The 22,704-nt window shown below is 38.1% G+C and overlaps 1 protein-coding gene across 5 annotated transcripts in view; it reads left to right on the forward strand.

The window, feature by feature from the left end:
- TECPR2 (tectonin beta-propeller repeat containing 2) overlaps positions 1-22,250 on the forward strand; it is a 72,914-nt gene extending 50,664 nt beyond the window's left edge. For 4 of the 5 annotated variants that reach the window (XM_073349691.2, XM_073349690.2, XM_073349692.2 and 1 more), the window contains 4 exons: positions 2,101-2,249; positions 18,306-18,447; positions 19,498-19,647; positions 19,997-22,250. In XM_073349691.2, coding sequence (XP_073205792.1) covers positions 2,101-2,249; positions 18,306-18,447; positions 19,498-19,647; positions 19,997-20,154 — 599 coding nt within the window. In that variant the 3' untranslated portion in view covers positions 20,155-22,250. Of the gene's footprint in view, positions 1-2,100; positions 2,250-5,213; positions 5,267-18,305; positions 18,448-19,497; positions 19,648-19,996 lie in introns of those variants that run through there. The other variant, XM_073349694.2, reaches the window with a different exon arrangement.
- Positions 22,251-22,704: the final 454 nt, after the last annotated feature.

Genomic DNA, 22,704 nt, shown 5'->3' on the forward strand with positions numbered 1-22,704 from the left:
ATTGTTTTGATTAAGGTTTACACTATCAGTGTCAAGGTTTCTAAATACAGTAGAATGACCTTTACAATTCAACAATAAACAATGTATCTGAATCACGCATAGAGATACCTCTGTCCTCTTTTGTGGATGAATGGTGGTTAGCATGACCTTTCCCTAAGGTAAAAGCAATAAGAGGGGAGGGAAAAAAAAGCTGAAAATGTTTACCTAATGTTTGTATTTTGGAATGTCATGTTCTACTTTCGAGGTTAGTAATACCAGCAATGCCATGTAAGTGACATATGACTCCATGTTTGAGTGAGCTGATGCTTATTTGGATCAAAACATTTAAACAGCTGAGATATCACGTGACAAAACTATTACTGTTTGTAGTGTTGTAGCCATGTTGGTCCCAGAATGAGAGACACAAGGTGGGAGAGGTAATCTTTTATTTATTCTTCAGCTCTCTAGAATTTGAAAGTTTTGTCTTTTTCACCAACAGAAGTTGGTTCAATAAATATATTACCTTACCCATCTTCTCTCTCATAAAACTATTGCTGTCAGACATACTTTGTGCTGCAAGGAGTAATGAGGCTTTATTTAAATAGTAACTTTGTAGCTGTATGTCAGACCTCTAACTGCTGTAGAAATTTGTGCTCCTTGCTATAGAATTTTGAACTCTGATTATTTTTAAAATAAAGGAGTTTAGAAATAAGCCGTAAAATCTTTCCTTTGAGCCAATAAGCAAAAACAGTTAAATACCAAATAGTCTTGATATAGGAATGAATCCATTCACCATTATAACAAACTAAAAGTTAAAGCTGTATAGAGCTAGTGTCTTTTTTCTACAATGTATTGCTAAAAGCTTGTAGTATCTGTACTCAGATAAATGCTATACGCATACAATTTAAGGGATACTTTTCACTTTGATTAGAAGATGCAACTTTATTATGTGATGTGCTTTATGAAGAGTTGGTTGCCAGATATCACTTCCCCCAAGTGAACATTATGTCCAATAACAGGTATCCCAAACAGTGAACATTTAATAAACCAGTGAGATTTATTCTCAGATTCTTTAATTTGGCATCTGACCAAAGCATTCAGTATACAGCCTAACAGCATTGTTAGTTCATCTCTTCCATTACTTAACATTATGCATGCCTTCCTAACACTAGAAAAAAATCCAAATGTTAACTGTAAAGGATAGTATGGATGTTTTTAAAAGTAAATGAATAAAAGAGTAAGAATTCTCAAGATCACAGCATTTCAGTCTACAGTATCATATAGGCTTTCTTTCCCATCCTTGTAAATCACAGACATTTCACAGCTTAATTTGATGGGTATTTGTAATCCGGTTGTGAAAGAGAGAATAAAATTAAGAACTCTGGAACACACTTGTTTCAGAGCTGTATGCCTTCATGTTGCTTGTTTTTACATAGGATTAAAGCATTGATAGGAGTTTTCTTGTGACCACTATAAAATAAGGAAGTTGTGTGACACAAATAGGGAGATACTTTTCAGATAGGTTTTATACTCAACACAAGTAATGAAGGCATGTTAACCTTGAAATGTTAACCCACCCTTTGCATTTTCTGGTAACATTTACCATGTTCATTGCTGACATGTATTTATAGACCTAGACCATTAAGATTGTATAAGCATGACTAGCTACAGAAGAGAGTTCACTTTAGGTCGCATGAAAGTTTGTGTCTCTAAGCATAGAAAAAAACTATATTTCATATGGTTTCTGCCTCTTACTCCCTGCTGACGATAATCATTTGAATTGCATTGTTCTCTAGCAGCAGCGATAGAACATTATGCACTGTCAAAATGTTGTTGATCAATGGCAGGATACTGCATGAAATAGGCCATTTTAGATAGATGAGAAAAAATCACTAGAATAAATGCATGAAATGTAAATGAGATCTTAATTTTCCCCCCATTTGCTTTATAGTTAGGCAGGAGTTGTATGCAAATGTTCTTGATTATACTGATAACTTCTCTGACTGTTAGTTTTTTAGAAATACTTCTGTAAAATTAAACTTCAAATTCTACAGTGGAGATTATTAGCTGAATTAAAAAAGATAATGCCAAATTATTAACAGTCTCTTTCTTCATCATTAGGAGCTATAAAATTGACCAGTTTGGCATGTGGAAATCAGCACATCTGGGCCTGTGATACTAGTGGCGGCATTTACTTCCGTGTAGGAACTCAGCCTCTAAACCCAAGTTTGATGCTTCCTGCGTGGATAATGATTGAGCCACCTGCACAGGTAAAACAGTCGATCATAACTTTTTAAATGTGATAATTTAGCAATCTGCCTTGAAAATCAAGGAACTTCAACACTTTTCTTTCTGAAAGGATGATAGATGGAGGACCCAAAAAAGTCTGAATTTAAGAACATAAAAATTGCCGTACTGGGTCAGACTAATGGTCCATCTAGCCCAGTATCCTGTCTCTGACAGTGGCCAGTACTAGAGCTTCAGGGGAAGTGTACAGAACAAGGCAGTTGAGGTGTTCCAACCCTGTCTTCCCCTCCCAGCTTCTGGGAGCATGAGGTTGCATCCCTGACCATCTTAGCTAATAGCCATCAATGGACCTATCCTCCATGAACTTACCTAGTTACCTGTTTTGTTTTTTTGTTTTTTTTTCCCACCCAGTTATACTTCTGGCCATCACACGTCCCATGACAATGAGATCCAAAAGTTAATTTTGAGTTGTGTGTAAAAGTACTTCCTCTTGTTTGTGGTAAACCTGCTGCCTGTTAATTTCATAGGGTGATTCCTGGTTTTTGTATTGTGGGAAAGGGAAAATAACACTCCCCTTCCCCCTTCATAATTTTATAGATCACTGTCATATCCCCTCTTAGTAGTCTCTTCTAAACTTGTTTCATTCTTTCCTGTCTTATCCAACACCTTAGAATTGTGATCAGCGAGAAGACTAGATTAAGTGCTGTAAAATCTTGAACAGTGGTTTTCTAGACTTCTGCCTGTTCCATTTTGTAGTTTCTACACTTCTAAAAGTTACAAAACATGTTCAAAGCTGTCAATGATACCTTTGCCCTAACGGAGCTGCTATATAAGGCCGTTGACTAGACTGGTCAGAAATCTCTCTTTGGTATGATTTGACTATAGCAAATACAGAGAGCCTTTCATTGTATTGCTTATATACAGTACAAAGATAACACTACACTATATCATGTGTCCAGATATACAGTTATAGAATGTTTATGAATTATAAATGCAAATTTAGTGTTTCAAAGACACCTAGTCTAAAGAAATAATAAAGTAGACATAGAATTACAAAATAAACAGAGAGAAGCAATTCACCTACTAATCTCTACTCTGCTTTATAACAAAGACATTATGGAAAGAAGAAGGTGGAATGAAGTTACCTTGTTTAAATCAAATTTTTCATTTAATCTCTGGCTATCATTGAAGGGAAAGGATTTACCTAATTAGATGGCTACTATTTGACCATTTTGTGAACTGCCATCTGCTTTCTTTAATTAGCAGATGAGTACTGCTGAAGTTCATGTAACTGGCTGTAAATGATCTCTTGTAGTCTGAGTTAGTGAATCCTGAAGGTTTTTCTTCATTTCCTCTAAGCAATCTACTTTTAACAATCATAAGCTCCTCGGGGCAGGCACATGCTTTTTGTTTTGTTTGTACTATACCTAGCACAAAGGGGTCCTGGTCCATGATTCGGGCTCCTAAGCACACAGGAGAACAAACATCAAATCTACATACTTTTGTCTGGTCTTTCAACTTGACTTTATCACCAGCAGAAAACTTACCCATTTTAGCACAGTTAGAATTCTAAGATAATTTTCTGCCAAATGTTAAAAATCTATGACCCATTCACATTTCATTGTGTATTGTAACCAATCCTTGAAACTGCCTTAGAAGAAACATTACTGTAAACAGTGAGAGGTAAAGTTTGCAGATGATACAAAATTGCTCAGAATAGTTGAGTCAAAAGCTGACTGCAAAGATCTACAAAGGGGTCTCTCAAGCTGTGTGATTGGGCAAGAAAATGGCAGATTAAATTCAGTGTCGATCAATACACAGGTTTCAGAGTAACAGCCGTGTTAGTCTGTATTCGCAAAAAGAAAAGGAAGACTTGTGGCACCTTAGAGACTAACCAATTTATTTGAGCATGAGCTTTCGTGAGCTACAGCTCACTTGTGTACAGCTGTAGCTCACGAAAGCTCATGTTCAAATAAATTGGTTAGTCTCTAAGGTGCCACAAGTACTCCTTTTCTTTTTGATCAATACACAGTAATGCACATGGGAAAACACAATCCCAACTATACATACAAAATGATTGGGTCTAAATTAGCTGTTACCACTCATGAAAGGGATCTTGGAGTCACAGCAGATAGTTATCTCAAAACATCTGTTTTATGTGCAGCAGCAGTCAATAAAGCTAACAATGTTAGGAACCACGAGGAAATAGATAAGACAGAACATATAATGCCACTATATAGATCCATGGTATGCCCACACCTTGAATACTGTGAAATTTTGGTCACCCCATCTCAAAAAAGACTTATTAGAATTGGAAAAAGTACAGAGAAGGGCAACAAAAATAACTGGGGTATGGAACAGCTTCCATATGAGGAGAGGTTAGAAATACTGGTACTGCTCATCTTAGAAAAGAGACGACTAAAGTGGAATATGATAGAAGTCTCTAAAATCATAAATGGTGTGGAGAAAGTGACTGTTTACTCCTACACGTAACCCAAGATCCAGGGGTCACCCAATGAAATTAATAGGCAGTAGGCTTAAAATAAACATAAGGATGCACTTTTTCATACAATGCACAGTCAACCAGTGGAACTCATTGCTAGGGGATGCTGTGAAGGCTAAAAGTATAACTGAGTTAAAAAAAGAATTGGATAAGTTCAAGAAGGATAGGTCCATCAAGGGCAATTATCAAGATGGTCAGGGACACAACGCCATGCTCTGGGTGTCCCTAAGCATCTGACTGCCAGAAACTTGAACTGAACAATAGGGGATGGATCACTCAATAATTTCTCTGGTCTGTTCATTCCCTCTGAAGTATCTGGCACTGGCCACTGTTGGTAGACTGGATACTGGGCTAGATGAACCATTGGGCTGACCCGGTAAGGCTGTTCAACATTTTTGCAAAGTTTCTGCAGAACAAAATAACATTGGCTGATTCCATTTCTTTCAAGTACCTTCCTGGTTCTTTAATATTGGTTCTTGTTTAGTCTCTTTGCAGATGAAGTAGAAACATGATTGACTGACTGGTACTAATCCTCAGGTATTTTGACCTTTTTATCAAAAAGACAAAAGAAACAAAATAACACTCTAAGGTTAAACATGTAGCATGTAAATCTGTTGGTCTGTGCCAAATTCTCCCTTCTTCCCTTTCAGTCCCATGAAATAAACTGAATGCCATTAACTTCAGTGGTCTTGAGAATGCTCAGCACCTGGCAGGAAGTGCTGAGAACTCCACAATATCAGACTCTAATTTTGGGTCATGCCTTTACTGGGTACTCTGAACTTTAATTGGAATTTTGGGAAGAGGTCTTCTGAAGTGAATATTACAGTATTATTGTCATTTTTAACAATTTCGGTATTGGGGGTGATTTTTAATTTTGACTTAGTCTTTAAAGTATTTACAGTGGAGCACAGAAGTATTCATCTCAAGTCTAAGATTTTTTCATTTGCAATACGAATAGATTATTTTGCCTGACTATCCCAGAGATGTTTTCCAGTGCTACTGTGAATGCTGCCAGGAAGGTAGTACACTCTAGAACTTGTGTCTGACTAACGTACAGACTAGTCCAGATAGCCTCTGGAGGAACTGGTGCCAGCCCTCCTTAGCCACGTGGGACCTATTCAAGGCAGTAATGTTGGAGAGTATTTTCTTAGAGAACTGTCTTTTTCAATTGGGGGGGTTGAAAGGGCAAACCATGACTTGGGAATGCTCCACATGAGTGTTTTAGTCAGTGCATGTTACAGATAAATGAAACTGGATAAATACAGCATATCAAGGCTCCCACTAAAGTGGCTTATTCAGATGATGTAGAATTCCATAGTGTGTCTTTTCAAGTATTTGCTTTTCTTTAATATCAGGATTTTATTTTGTTGAAACCATCTTTGTAACTGAAACATTTTAATTAGCAGGCAATCATTCATATATGTGTGTGCGCACATACACACTTTTAATAAAAACTGTTTAAAGTCTTTGTTTCAAACTGATTCCATTGTCCAGTGAGACACAGAATTTTCCTCTTCCTATTGGTCAAGAAAGCCAATATTAACATACTCTAAGCTGCTTTTGCTAAGAATTCTAGCCTTTCAGTATTTTTTGTTTTAAGCTATTGCTACTGTCACTGTGCAGGAATTATAAGTGCAGCCTGTCATGTGTTTGATAGCTACTCTTATTGGTATCAAAAATGTTTTCAACATACCCTGAAGACTCTGGGACTAGATTACTGTAGTGCATGATGTTGTTCTGTGTGTTTCTTTTAAAAACATTCATCTTAAACTGGTATTTTCACTTTCATCTCTTTAAGCTATTTGCCCAAAAAGCAAGTGTTTACCTTGAAATCAACAGGCTTGTTCATTGTAGTAATTTTTAATGAATATCTTCAAAACATGAAGTTTGGGAGTCATTCCTCCTTCAAATATCCATTTGCTTGTTACTTCAGATCAAATCAGGGTTCTTGAAATGTATCCACCTGTGCATCCATCTTTTGACATATTTTCACCAATATAGTTTGTGCATATTTTTTTCCCGTCAGATAAATCTATGCCTTGCTCTTTTTAAAAAAAAAATATTCCTTAACCATTCTCTTTTCAGGGTTACGTAACTGAAAAGATAATCTTCAACTTCTAACTTGTCTCTGGCACAGCTTTCTATAAAATGATTAGAACAAGGTACTTAAATACATGCCTTGACTTGAGTGGAACTACTCACGTGCTTGAAGTTAGGTGTGTGATGGAATATTTGCTGAATAGAGGCTTTTCATGCAAGATTTAGAGATACAGATATAAAATGAAAAGGAGTACTTGTGGCACCTTAGAGACTAACCAATTTATTAGAGTATAAGCTTTCGTGAGCTACAGCTCACTTCCTCAGATGCATCTGAGGAAGTGAGCTGTAGCTCACGAAAGCTTATACTCTAATAAATTGGTTAGTCTCTAAGGTGCCACAAGTACTCCTTTTCTTTTTGCGAATACAGACTAACACGGCTGTTACTCTGAAACCTGAGATATAAAATGATTCATCCTGGCATAAATTCACACAAAATTGTAATTGTAGCACCAGTTTCTGGATGCTTGAGAGAGTTAGTGCAGCTCATTTCACAGTAGGCTTAAACTCATCTGGTTTTAAAGGCCAAGAAGGACTGGATCTAGTCAACCTGAAGTGAGAGACCTTCAAAGGGACAAAGTCTGTAGAATAAGAGTATCTTTTGAGCAACATTTGCTTGTAGTTTTCAGATCGGACTAGTAATAACAGACACAGATTCCTGGTTCATTGTTTTTGTTAGGAAGATTAATCACAATGTATTTTACTCACCAACTTTCTGTATTCTGCAATAGCCAGATCAGGCATTGTGACTGTTCTAGGTGGAACACATTGTTAATACTTACTATACCTGTTCAACTGTCTTTATATGCATTTAACTGTGGTTGAGAGAGATGCCAGGGTTACTATAAGGTCCAGTTTTTAAAGGTTTATAACTTTCAGTTCAAAGGGTAATTGAAAAAATTTTACTGTTCATGTAAGGGGAAATGGGTTGGGGAGTTTTGTTTTTTGGAAAGTTTGAAGAAAACCTGTCCAGCAGTACTTGTGTTTCTTTAAAGGTCCACCACTCATGCTACATTTTTGACATAGGAATTTTTTTCATAATGTTAATCTTTAAAATCTCAGCCTTTAGTCACATTAACATAGTCTTTTGCTTGTTGTTGCACCAAAGACAGGAAGTTCAGCACACAAACCTTATCCTTGCCCTGCTGTGTCTGTGTATTACAGTAGAATTTCTTGTGTGCGGTGGTATCGTAGCCATGTTGGTCTCAAATGACAGGCTAAGAGACTTGCTTCCGTGAGGTTTTTTGCAGTGTAGACATACCTTAAGGCCCCAATACTATAAACAGACTTATAACTGTTACTTTGAGCTTGTGAGCAGTCCTACTGAAACCAATGGGGCTATTCATGTGCTTAAACTTAAACATGAGTGTGCACCTGAGGGATGCCTCAGCTTCTCCACTTGGACTTGTGCTCAAACATGTGAGCTGTTTCAAACAGCTAAGATGAAAAAAAAAAAATTAAAACAAAAAAACCCTCTCCGAGGCTGCTTCTGGTTGTCCCCGCAGATTTGAATCAGGTTAAAGTATGGAAATGATGCTGGTCTCGTATTCAGAGCTATATTCAGTCCTGGAACAATGGCTGTTTAAAGAAGATGCTTGCAAGTTTAAAATTTTTTTGAAAAAAGCATATTTGTTATAAATAACATTCAGATTATTAAAACTATTAAAATTTTAATTTGATACTATCTACATTTTATATTTCTCTGTTAAACCATGAGCATAAATGAATTGGTTCCAATTTTGTTTGTGGTCCGTTTCTAGTCAACTTCACTTTTTGACTTCAATGTACTGCCTTAGCTCAATGCTTGTGTTGCAAACACTCCAGAGAAATGCTTACTGATTTTTTTTTCCAACTGAAAATGAAATAGTCATGGCAACATTTCTGTTGACCTTATATTAAGTAAAAAACTCCATTTTCAAAGCTTGTATTTTGGCCCAAATGTGATCTGACACTGTTCTTTCTGTGTATTAATCATCCATGTTAGAAACATTAGCTATATGCAGAGTGGGATTCCAGGCACTTCAGCGACATAAAGCATTTGTTCCTAATTCGGCAGACCAAGCTACAGACTTTTTTTTTAATAATCTGTGATTTTTAATAGAATATCTAGTTTTGCTCTGTCTGTATAAATGGCTTTGCAAGGTCACTTGTACTAACTTTGGTGAGTTTGGAGAGTGAGAAACTACTGTGTTGGCTTGTAAAATTAGCAGGGTTCTGTTCACTGGCTCCATTATGGCATTTGCAACACAAACTTCTTAAGAATGTTTAAATAACATGGATTAACACTTTTAAAAACTGCTTTGATGATGACCATTACCACAGACAGCATAGAACAGAGCTGAAACTAGAATCTAGAGTGCTTGCTTCTCTGAAAAATCCCCTCCTTTTTACACAAAAAGAAAAGGAGTACTTGTGGCACCTTAGAGACTAACCAATTTATTTTAGCATAAGCTTTCGTGAGCTGCAGCTCACTTTTCTTTTTGCAAATACAGACTAACACGGCTGCTACTCTGAAACCTCCTTTTTCAATGAGGCATCCTATGCTTTCCAAAACTATGGAGGTGATCTTATTGAGGTTCAGAAGCTTAAATGCTAAGGACTGAGGTTCACATATGAACTAGTTTTTGTATTGCAATCCCTATATTTTCAAGTGCAGTTACTGTAATTGTAGGTGCAAATCTGGTATTTGGGCATGCAAATAGATTTTTAGGTATTTAGTGCCCAAATTGTGCATGCAGTTTTAGTCATTGTATGTGCCACTGTAGATCTGCATGCACAAATATGCATGTGTGTTTGCATGCCAAAGTACTCTACCTTTTGGAAAATTGATCCTTGATAATCAAGTACTAAAACTAAATAAAACAACTTCATATCCAAATAGTATTTCTATTGCAACCATATACCTGCATTTAACACACTCTTATTTCGCTAGAGCATTAAGGTGACCTAGAAGTGGAAGGATTCAAATATAATACCAGCAAAATATTTTAAAACTCTCTCTAAAATATTCATAGTGGCTTTTCTGTAAAATATTAACATACACGAAATACGCGCTATGTGGTGGTATAAGGACTCTATTGGCAATCCTTTAGGGTGACTTGTATAACTCTCACCTTTGTGATGGCTGAGTAATGAAGCTATGCCCCTGAAAGCATTCTATTACCCCACGCTGTATTTTGCTATGTGTGAGTGTCTTTGCCAGTACATATACACAGTATAAACCATTTGAAAATTTTTTTGGCACGCCTTTTAATTTGCTTGGCTTTAACGGGTTTTATTCTAGCTTTGCCCCACTTTTAATCTTGAGCATATAGAAAATAAGCAAGCCAATAGCATGGATGTGTGGTATGGACAGTTTTTAAAGCATGTTAAGTGGTCCTGATGAGGTTTTGTAAGGAAAGAGTTTGAGAAATATATTATACTGAATATTCTTGAGAGAACTTTTGGATTAGTTGAGCAGGAAGACTACAATTTTGGCACAGTTTTTTGTTTTTGTTTTTCTTAAGTAAACTTCACAGCAGAAGTGCAGGGAAAAAAAATGAAAAGGTGCGGAGGGGTGCGTGGGCGGGCAGGGATTGGAGAGCAAGCATTAGCCTTCCTGGCAGGAGCCATGCAGCTTTGCTCTTTTTGAAGATCTCCATGTGCTTCTTTGGGGATTTCCTCTAGGAAAATACATTTCTCAGTAGCTTGGTTCTCAGTGGCCCAAATAAAGCCTGTGAAATCTTGGAAATGGCTGGAGTGGCAGGGGGTGTTGGAGAACTCATCCCACACTCACCCTACAGTGGTGGCTCCTGTCTGAGTGCCACTCAGATTTGGCCTGTCTGCCCTTCTGTCTCAATCTACAGAGGGGCAGATGTGGAAAGCTGGGATCAGCCGCTCAGGACGGGAGCTACCACTGCAGCATGAGTACGGGGTTGGTTTGCTCTCCAAGTCTCCCCCACCTCCAGTCTTCTGCAAGATTTCACTGACTTGATTTAAATTCACAATTAGTAACATCAATGCCAAAATCGTAGACTTAGGCATGACCAACTTGACTACAGTTAGTTGGGTTTGGGCTGACTACACCTTGTTGTGGGTTTTTTGGTCTCATATGTTGTACCTTAAAATATTTGTGAGAGAGATGTTTTGGAGCTTGAAGTTTGAAATGGGTATAGGAGAGGTCAAGAGTATTGGCCCATCTTCCTTCCAAGATGTATGTTTAATGTAATATGGAGTTCTTAAAGCTTAGGTGCCAAAAAATTCTAGAAATCTGGTACATTTATGAGTTAGGAAGGACGATTCATACTGTTGTCGGATGGCTACACGTATTACTACACTTGTGATTCATTATGAAAAATGTTTGACCAAATAACCAAACTTAGCCAAATGTATTGTGTAAAGGTAAAACAGTACATTATGAAAAGGAGATATACATACTGTCCTTCCAGGAAGCAATTCTTATCTCTCAGCATGTTCACCTTACACAGAAGGTGTACTTCAAAGATACGCCCCCAAAGCCACTTGTAAACAATGATCCCATAGAAACAAGTTAGAAAGCACTGTACTGTATATGTCACCTGAGATCCAACCCACCGGATTGTACCAGTTTCTTAACTTGTTCTGTACATTTCTAATCTTTGTTGTGGATACTAGCATTCTAGATACTGGTCATGAAGGTACCTCCTCTGCTTATGCAGGGGCAGAATGTTAATATATTTTGCCCTTGGCTGTTTCCTATCCACTTATGTCAAATTATGAGTTGTCCTGTGCCAAGGTATCTAAGAGGTACCAGGGAACAAGAATGAACAGCATTGTGGGAAAAATAATGCAGTTCAGCTGGATAATTGCCCAACATTTATACACACAATATGAATATTGTGTGTAATACATACATATGTACACTAGTTAACACTCTGATTTCAAGCCATACTGAGAAAATAAGTGATTGCTCTAGCTCTTCTGTAAATAGAGTTAATGTTGCTTTGACTGTTCTCTGGCATTACTGATGGTGCTGCTCTTTCTAACAGGAAAAACAGGTGGGTTCCAAGAACAAATCTTCATAGTCTTTCCTGCCATTGTGTATCTGGCTTGATCCTCTTCTGCAAATAACAAATAAGCATTAAATTCAACAAACTTCTTGTCCACTCTGCTGCTAAAAAACCTGAATGCAAAAAGTTTGACAGACCTCTTATATTGTGTATCTCACACTTTCTTCCTTTTTCCAATGCCAGAAGTGCTTAGCCACTGCAGAATTTTATTTGAAAGGATTATACACACCTGGTTAGCTCTGCCACGTATGTCTCTCCTTAATTTACCTCCTTTATTTTGGACACTTATTATAGACATTACTCAGTAGGAGACTTCTGGGTAATAGAACCCAGAACAATATTCAGACTTCCAGGTAACAGAAACGGCTCAAAAAAGACTAATCTACTGGTAATGTGGGACACTTGTGTCTGATTTGGGATTGATTCCAGCCTAGGCTACACATGCTGAAGAGACTCCTAGATTAGTCCTCAGAAGTCGTGGAGAGCCTTCCGCCACTGAGTAGCAACCAATTTGTCTTAAAGATGATTGGCTTTGACAGGAGAGTCCTGTTCAGTCCTCCTGAATCTGAATGAGTAGAGCTGTAAAGCAGAGCCTCAAGGGTAGCAGGGTCTAACAGATGGAATCTTCAGAACTCTACACACAGATGTGGAGAACTTTTTTCTACCTTCACTTCCCATGACAGGAGAGAGGAGCCAAAAAAAAAGACTTCGAATTTTCAGGCTTGTTTGATTAATTCTGCAGTTTTTTTTACTGAGATAACTGGTAACTTAAGTGGAACTACTGAGCTAGTGAAAAACATTTCAGTTGTGTCTATTTTATGTCTTGTCATTTCTTAATGTCGTTTCACAATGAATGTTTGGAAGTTGACGTATTTCCTTTTTAATTTATTTGTATTTATAAACTGTTTGATTAGCACTGATTTTTCCCAAGCACTTAGATGCTTAGAATAGAATCTTGCTTTCAAAAAATGATTTTGTAGGCGCAGAGAGAAAACCAAATATTCATGGTTTATAGATACATTGCATTAAATGTTGAAAACCACAGTCTGTTTTAGTCTCAGTATCTGAGAAGAGTGGGAGAACCTCCGTCCCAATAGGTGAAGACATACTGATGGTGTGGTTAAGGCACAAGGCTGGGAGAAAATTGCTTTTGATCCTGGCTCAGATACAGACTTCCTTTGCAATCTTGGGAAATAGATTGATTTTCTCCTTGACTCAGTTGCCCCCATCTGTAAAAATGATACTCCCCTACCTGACAGGAGTGATAAGGCTAAATTCATTAGTGTTTGTGAGGGACTTGGGGACTATCGTGATGAGCACCACATAAAAGCCTATAAATAAGTTTTTGGCATGTCTGCTGTTGATCGGGAAAGTTGGGAGACTTGTATGCTACTCTTTTAAAAATACCAAACCACTGTACAAATTACAAATATGGCATCTTTTACAATCAGTAAGTGTGTATAAATCCCATTAATGCTAATGGAAATTGAGCAAACATTAGGGAGAATTGTCTGACTGTTTTAGTGTAAAATTGCAAGGTTTTTGCTCTTTGAAACATAAGCCGATTTATATACCTGCACTGATACTTTTCTTAGTAGTAATGGGAAAAAAACACCATCTAATCTTGCACAACTATCTAGTTACCATTATCAGTCCCAGAAATCCATTTGCCATGCAATCTTTAGTTTTTATGTTTTGTGGAAAAATAAACATATACAGTAAAACCCCAATTATCTGATCTAATTGGGACTGGAGCCAGATTGGATGATCAAAAATGTGGGTAATCAGGAGAAATGGGCAGGGCTCAGGCTGTTGGCCCCAGATGGTAGGGCTTGGGCTGTTGGCTTAAAAATGGTAAGTATATCAATAAAATATTGGAGAGGAAGGGAATGGAGGCAGAAAAAGATTGATACTAGTCATGGGAAGAGGAAGACAATATTGGAAAAGGAGAATAGTTGAAAGAGAAAGGAAAGATGGAAGAGGAGGGGAGGGAAAGAAATGAGGAAAGGTGTGTTTTTTCCCCTCCTCCCCCCATCTCCATGGAGGGTTGACTAGTCTCATAGTTAGGAAATTAATTTCCCTCCCTTGTTCACAAAGTATGAGACACAGGTTGTGGGATATTATTTATTTGTATTACAATACTGCCTAGAGTTTGCAACAGAGATCAGGGTCCCGTTGTGCAGTACAATACACAAACATGAAAGTCTGTATCAAAGAGCTGACAGCATAAATAAATAGAATGAGCAAAGGGATGCAACACAAACTCGGTGATGGTTGGCAAATGCTATGTTAGTGTCATGGTTTTTATAATGTTTTTGTCTGTGATTTTTTTTCTGTTACACTCAAACACAATGGAAAAGTTTAACAAGATGTGCTAGAAAGTTTAATCTCCATTACGATTCCATAAATGGTTCTCTTAAAGTCCATGGTAAGGAGTTACTCAGGAGTTCAGTTGTGTAATTAACTTGTGGCAAACACAATTATGTAGCATGTGTTTCAGGTCTGTAATAGGAGGTGGGAAAGATGCTCTTATGAGGGCAGATACTCATCTCTCCAAGTGCATATCTTAGCACTCAGATTTCCACCAGGGATGAAATTGGTAAAATGAACGGTTAGGGTTTGATTTAGATTATTGATGAGATGTCAAATAATCCAGGCTCATTCAGCTTTATTAGTCAAACCTAAAACAGCACAACATGAAAAGAAGCCATACTTTACCCACTTCCGGAAGCAGTTTTCAGTATAATACCTTGCATTGTAGGGCTGCTTCAAAAGAATGAGTTCAAGCCTATTTGTATTTATACAGGAGTTGTTTAAGATTGATGAAACATTAGCCAAGACTTATGCACGAGTTCTTACCAGTTGCTTATCTTATTTTGAAAATAGTTTACAAAAAGTCAGCAAAATTGGAGATATTCTGTACTGCAGTAGGTTGGTACAGAGGCATATTGGTCAAGAGTCAACAAAATCATCCATCTTCTTTAGTACACACTGTGAGCTATACGTATTACACTGATATCTGGCAAGCTTCAACACAACATACATCTTCTCTGACAGATTCTACAGATACATAGACCAGAGGTTGAGTTCACCTATTAGTATATTGGCATTACAGCAAGGTACCCTGGGAGCATGGCTCACAGTTTAGCATAAGTATAAAGTATACAAAGCCTTCTAGAAATATATATATAAAAAAAAAAGATGACTGGATAAGAGGGTGAGTTTAGTGTTGTTCTGTGCATAGATTAAAGGGCATTTAAGAGCATATAGCATGTAGGTGTGAAAAATGTCATGGTCAAGTTGATGGTATGTCCACCCTGATGAGTCACCTCCAGTGAAAAAAGCTTGATTTAAGTTCCTGAAACGCCACAGAATTTCTTTGGTAGGTGAAATGTTGCACGAGACCTGCCTGCTGCCTCTCCTGGTATATCTCCTAGGAGCTAAAGATTGCAAAGGCCAAGTTCCCAGCTAGTGGAGAAAGAGTATGCTTTTGTGTAGGCCTGATCTTCCCTGGCCTTTTAGCCTACATGAAAAGCATGTCACAAAAAGCAGATACTATAGTAGGCACCTTGAGACTGTCTTTACAGGGATAAAAAGCATAGCTGGTTTAGAGAGCGCTATGAAGCTAGCCTGAAAAGGAAAGAAGTGGGGGGTGAGAGAGGGAGCCAGACAGAATTTTAAAGTTAAATGCAAAGCAGGCAAGTCCACATGTGCACGAGCTGAGTTTGGCACAGGGCTATGTGTAGATTTGTGCGTGTATGTGCGTGCTCCTAAATTACGTACTTGCAGAGATACTTGCAACTGTGTGTATCTCACATTGACCATGCAGCCCAGCACATATGTGAGAACATAGAATCACTGGGCTGGACCCTTGGAAGGCCAGGTAGTCCAGCTCCCTGTGCTGAGGCAGGGCCAGGAATGCTTGTACCTTTCAGGGATGGACTTAGTTTAACCTGTTCTTAAAAACCTCCAGTGTTGGAGATTCCACACCCTCTGGTGGAAGCCTATTCCAGAGCTTAACTCCCTTTATAGTCAGTTTCTTCCTAACATCTGGCCTTTCTAAATCACCCTTGCTTCAGATAAAGCCCAATACTACTTGTCCTACCTTCAGTAGACATTGAGAGCAATTGATCTTTATAACAACAATCTTCAAATATGTTAAGGGCTATGAGGTGTGTTTCCCCCTCCCCACCCCCGCCCCCCCAGTCAAATTTTCTCAAAACTAAATATGCCCAGTTTTTTTAATCTTTACTTACAGGTCAAGTTTCCTAAACCTTTTATTATTTTTGTTGCTCTCCTCTGGACTCTCTCTCCAATTTGGCAACATCTTTCTTAAACTGTGGTGTCTAGAACTGGACACAATATTCCAGTTGAGGCCTTGCCAGTGCCAAGTAGAGTTGGATAATTATCTCCTGTGTCTTACATATAATACTCCTGTTAATGTACTCCAGAATATTAGCCTTTTTTGCAACTGCATCATGTTTACTCAGATTCAATTTATAACCCACTACAACCCCCAGATTATTTTCGGTAGTACTACTGCCTAGCCTTTTCCCATTTTGGTGGTTGTGCATTTGATTTTTTTCATCCTTCCTACATGTAGTACTTTATGCATGTCCTTACTGAATTTCATCATGTTGATTTCAGACCAATTCTCTTAGTTATTTTGAATTCTAATTCTGTTCTCCAAAGTGCTTACAACTCCTCTCAGCTTGGTATCATTCACAGATTTTACAAGCACACTCTCCATTCCATTATCCAAGTCATTAATGAAAATATTGACTGGTACTGGACCCAGGACACCCCCCTGCAGAATCCCAAGTGATACATCCTCCCAGTTTGGCAGGAATCCATTGATATATATACTCTGAGTATGATGGTCTTTCAACCAGTTGTGCACCCACTTCATAGTAATATAATGTAGACCACATTTGCCTCATTTTCTGATGGGAATGTCAAGTGGGACTGGGTCAAAAGGCTTACTAAAATCAAGTTATATTGCATCTACATCCTTTTCCCCATCCGCTAGGCCAGTAATCCTGTCAAAGAAGGAAATAAGGTTGGTCTCACATTATTTGTTCTTGACAAATCCTTATTGGCTATTACTTATTACCCTGATTAGACTCTAGGTGCTTACAAATTATTGTAAATACATGATAGTAAATACCTCATTTTCTTGTAAGATGTTGACCTTTTTAAAGCTGTATCTGTCATGTTCAGTGAAGCCCTCCTAAAGCTCATATAGAGGGAAGCATTGTTTTTGCTTTGATATGCAATTTTTTCAGATTATATTTGCATTTGTTAAGCTTCCTGACTCTTACCTTGCTACAAAACAACCCCTTACATGATACGCACCAAATATTCTAGTCAGAAACATTTGGTTTTGAAGGGCAGATAAGTTTCCCCCCTGCTCATTCAAAGCTCCCCAGAGTTCAGTGATAGTCTTCACTGAGTAAGGACTGATGCCTGGGAATAGAGTGAGGGAAATGTTTCATTTGGGCTCCCAGGAAACTAGGATTTCAGATCTTCTAGAGAAAATGTGGGTGATCCGGCCCGAAGAACATGTATCTGCAGCCATGTCTATACTATAAGCTAGGGGTGTGATTCCTCTCCTTGCGTATGCATACTTGTGCTATCTCAAGTATAAATAGCTGTGTAGGTGCGGTAGCACGGTAGCCAAGTACATACCTGCCTGAAACTGAGTTTGTATTTGGCATGGCTCATCCTGCACCTGTACTGCTATTTATGCTTGTGCTAGCTCAATGAAAGCTAGCGTGAGTATGTGTCGAATCACACCCCTAGCTCACAGTGTAGACATAACCTGCAAAGCCAGACCCCCTCAGTAATAGTGAGGGTAGGAGCAGTGGAGGCAAGTCACCAAATGGAGACAGTTGGACTCTTTAAAAATGTCCAGTGTGGTTTTGTCAATACAGGTCAAGATGTAAATGTGCTGGGAGAATTTGAGAAGGCAGTAAGAAAATAATGAATTGGTGCATCTGTTGCTCTGTATAGGAAGATTCTTTCTGAATTTACAAATAATTTTTAATCTCGCCCTATCCGAATTGCAGTGCTGACTGATTTGCTTATATGAACATTGGAACAATAAAGTTTAGGTTTGCAATTACTGAACTTGGATGTTGCAAATTAAAATATGCATTTTTAATTAATAAAACAATTAGATTTTGAAAACAAAGTAGCATCAATTTATGTAGGCCCAAATTATTTCCTTTTTTGCAACCTTAACACGTTAACGTAGAGGAAACATTACATTTTACACGGTAACTATGCAGTGTGGTCCGTATTTGGAAAACTGTCAGGGTTTAGGTTTTTGGTTGTTTTGTCTGTAGTCTGACATATTTTATTACTTCCATAGCAGATCTCTGTAAGAGAGTGAATTGTCCTGTTTTAAATGTTGTACTGGCTGAGACTTTAAGTACTGTTTTTGTTTCTAGCCAGTGGGAATAAACTTGGTCAGTGTTCATTCAAGTCCAAATGATCAGATGCTATGGGCAATTGATAGCAAATGGAATGTCCATGTACGAATAGGAATTACAGAAGAAATGCCAGTAGGCACTGACTGGGAACATGTACCAGGTAAAAATAACAATAATATTCCTATGTGCTTCCTCCCACACATTCAATCCCTGAAACACTTTAATTCTGTTTTTGTTAGTGAGCAGTTCCAATGCCAAGCGTGTTAGATTGTTGTGATTAACAAGACTGATTTGGTTACCAGATAATCCTTACCTTAACTTGAGTACGTGTCTCTTAAATATGGTCTCACTTTCACTAAACGTTGTAAAGGCCCCTTGATGAGAAATTTCAGATTCTGGAAGTGCTTCCATTGTAGAACAGGCTGCACTGCACCGTTTCCAAGTTGTTGCAGTCAGAGGTGTGAGTGGTGCACTCTTCCCTCTGAGATGGTACTAAAGCAATGCTCAGCAAGGTGTCTGGGCCTGCTGTGCACCTGGAAGTTCTGTCTTTGAATGTGATTAAAAACCAGGGTCCTGCACCCATGTGATTATTATTAAAAACTTTCTCATTTTTCAAATCTACATGTATTAATCCCCTTGTCCTGGACAAATTCCATCTGCCTGCCAAAAAGTTTGGTTTAAGTTGGATACAGTATTCTTCCTGACCTCCTGTCCTAAATGGCTGAGTAGTGTTGCTGTGTGCTTTTAAGAAGTTCCCACATTCCACTCCAGAAATGACTGCATTTTTGTCAGGAGGAGGGCGAGCTGGGGGCGGAATCCGCCCTTGTGCAGGGAAGGGGGAAATTATATACATCCACATAGTTACTCTGCACAATCCTTTGAGCTCAGTTTGACTAAAGGGAGTTAAATGAACGTAAGATTATTCCCACTTTCATAATATTGAGGAAGTTATCATGTCCATCTTAACTCTTTAAGACCAAATTCTGCCCTCGCGCTTGAGCAACCGCCTTAAAGTCAAGGGGACGGTCAAGAAAGAAATGTGGAAAACTTGGCAGCCTTGGTACCTTTAATGCTAGAGACGTCTCCCATGAGACATTTACAGGTTTATATAAAAATACGTCAATCTCACCTGCTTTACTTATTAAACGGTATGTAACATAGTTTCATATAAGAAAGCATTTAGTTATTTCCTTCATGTGTTTCCATTTAGGGTTGCAGGCATGTCAGCTGGCTATAAGTACAAGAACTGTTTGGGCATGCTGTCCAAATGGAGATGTAGCACGTCGGTATGGCATTACTGACAAAAACCCAGCAGGAGACTACTGGAAGAAGATTCCAGGGACTGTGTCTTGTTTAACAGGCAAGTCAGTTCTTCATGATGATCTGAAACCTTCACAGACTGGCCTTATGATAGCTATTGTGTTCTGCCTGATGGTGCTCAAATGAATTAGTAAAGATAAATACTATTTTTAAGTGCTGCTGTTTTTGTTATTTGACCATGACTCTTTCATCCATTTAGCGTTTATAATTTCACTCTTTCTTCTCTTCCTCCCACCCCCCCCCAAAAAAAACAAAAAAAAAGAAGAGAAAAAAAGAAAATCTTCCCTGGGTCCAGTTAGAAAAATTTAGTGAAATATACGCTGCTTTTTGAATGTTTGCAACTGGAACATACTGCTTTAATTAAAATCTGGATAACTTTTGCTTGGCAGTGACACCTCTAGATGAACTGTGGGCGATTGGTTCTTCAGGATACCTCCTTCAGCGCCTCACGAAAACATTCAGTCACTCTCATAGCTTGCAAAAAAGTAGTGACACTTCTGTTTTGCTTCACCCTGATGATTTTGAAGATGAATGGGAAGTGATATGAAGGCACTCAAGCATGTGAAGCGGTGGAATAACAAGAGAGCAATGCTTGTATTTCCAGTAACATGCCTAGAGAATGTTGGGGTTTAAAGCCACTTGTATTTAACATGCAATATTAGCACTTTTTTTTTTACTAAAAAACTGACCTGTCAAATAACCCCAAACTGTGCATTCATAGGTTTGTTCCAGTATTTCTTGGGAGACAGTAAGTGTGGCATACTGAAATTGTTAAATTGTATTACCCTAGCAGCTCATTTGGAAATATAATTGTAAGTTAACCTTATTAGCAATGAAAGTGAATATTTTACAACAGCATGCACACTAATATATATGTACTTCTTTTGAGACGGCTTTCAGTTACATTAAATATTTCTCAATAGCAGAAACATTAAATATTTCTCAATTTCTTCTTGTACTTGAAACTCCAGTTAAAGAAATGCCGTCTGTCTGTCGTGTCGTATGAATTTAAGATGATCCCAATAGGAACTGAAAATGTATTCTACAGCACAGGTGTCAACATGAACATTGTTTGGACCATTTTTATTTCAAAATCTCCAATGCTTCACTAGCCTTCCATCTCTGGACATTTGGGTTCAATACCTGGTTTCATTCACAGATGAGACATTTGAAATTGCCCTAATCTCAGGTGGACATTTGTCCACCCCACATACCATCAAGAAACTGACTGACTCTGCTCCGTGAGGCCCAGGGCTGGAATAGCAGCAAAGTTGTGGGTCTGGTTTCTGGTACATTGGCAGGATTGTGTGAGGCAGCTTTCCTTGTACCTGATGCACTGTATTTGTGCCTGTAGCCAGTGCTTTATGGCGTGGACTCATTTTTTAAAGTACCAAATTCAGACAGTTTTAAAAAAAAATATGGCAATTGATAGAATTATATATAATTCTAATCTCCCATAAAAAGTTTGTGATATTGTGGGGAGGTGCTTAACAATATTGTGATTTTTAGCTACATTAGCTAAATTTTGAAGTGTCTTAACAAATGTTACAGCAGAGGTTTTTAATGAACTGGGCAACGTGCTGAATAAATTAATCAGTGCTGTTTATTTTTCTTTATATTCTAAATGTTCTCTAAAGGATACCTCATTTTTAAAGACTAGAATTGTAGATGAAAAGAACTTGAGTTCACTGATGTAAGCAGAAGAATTTTTTTTGTGTTCATTCTAAACTCATACATCATCAGAATGTTTAAACAGCTGCTAACCAATGCTGTAAATGAGCCAGCTTCAGGAGATGTGGAGAGAGAATTCAGTATTGAGAACCTGGGAGTCAATGCATAGAAAAAGACATGTTTCCTTTTAACCTCTGCTCTCTTTCAAAATAGCTCTTGCTCATTCTGCACTTGGTTTGGAATAGACACAGTGAAAGGTTTAAATGTAAATCTGACTGTAGAGAGAGAACTAACTTGGTTCACTTTTTTTAAATATAGCATGTGTATTATTGACTTGGTTTGTCTGATTTTTAAATCGGGGGTGATTGGGGAGAGGTCAGATTTGTTTCCCTTTGACAGCTGATCTGTTTTGATTTCTTTCTCATCTGTATATGGAGACTGCCACCGAGTTTATTTTTTTAGTCTGCCGGGCACTGCACTGTAGTGGATTCAGCTTCTGAAGATAGTTTGTTTTATACAAGCATGTTTGGAGAACCCTTTGGCAAGTGGAAATTCAGTTTAAGAGTATCTTGTGGCAGCTCCCAAGTCAGGCAGTTCAGAGGAGGGACAAGACATCTTCCCCACTCCTTGTATCTGAGCATCTGGTCCTTGACAACGGTCTTATTTAATACTGACACTTCTTTTATTACACTTTTAACAGGTCGTCTTGGTAATGGCTCAAGCTTGCTTGCTGTTTGTACACCACATAATACTGTACTTTGCTTTGTTCATTAATATTAATTGGTGTTGAAAGCCCTTCTAAATTGTTGGGACTTTTTTGTGTAATTTTTTTTTTTTTCAAATTACCACCTGAACCCAGGTGGTAATTTGAAACACTTTTAACCTCCTTACTTTCCTTTATTTCGGTACTTTTGATTTTGTTTTATTTTTGTTGTGCTTTGAGAGAGTGCAATAAACTAGACTTTTTTCAAACTACTGTATTCAGAGCCTCAATTATTATGACTGACAAATAGAAAAGGGAGTCTGTTCATCCTGGGAGCTCCTCTTGATGTTGGAGAAACATACATATGAAATAGCACCCAGCAACAGCCAGAAGGGCCAGACATTATGATGGGGGCTGGGTACATTAAAGAACACAATTTCTGTTTTCAAAGCATTATACACATGCATCAAAGCGCTTTGAGCACTGTACAACATAAGACATTCCCAGTGTAAGATATATTACCTTATTGCAAACAGGTCACCCCCAACTTCAGCCTAGGGTTCTGTAGATTTTAGTGCAGAGTCATAGTCCTGGAGTGTAAGACTAGAAGGAACCACTAGATCATCTAGTCTGACCTCCTGTATATCACAGGACACCACCCAGCACCCGCACACTAAACCCAAAAACCAAAATGTGGCCAAAGTATTACAGCCTACAGGAGAC

This window comes from Lepidochelys kempii, chromosome 6 (genome assembly GCF_965140285.1).
Source record: "Lepidochelys kempii isolate rLepKem1 chromosome 6, rLepKem1.hap1, whole genome shotgun sequence".
Taxonomy (NCBI): Eukaryota; Metazoa; Chordata; order Testudines; family Cheloniidae; genus Lepidochelys; species Lepidochelys kempii.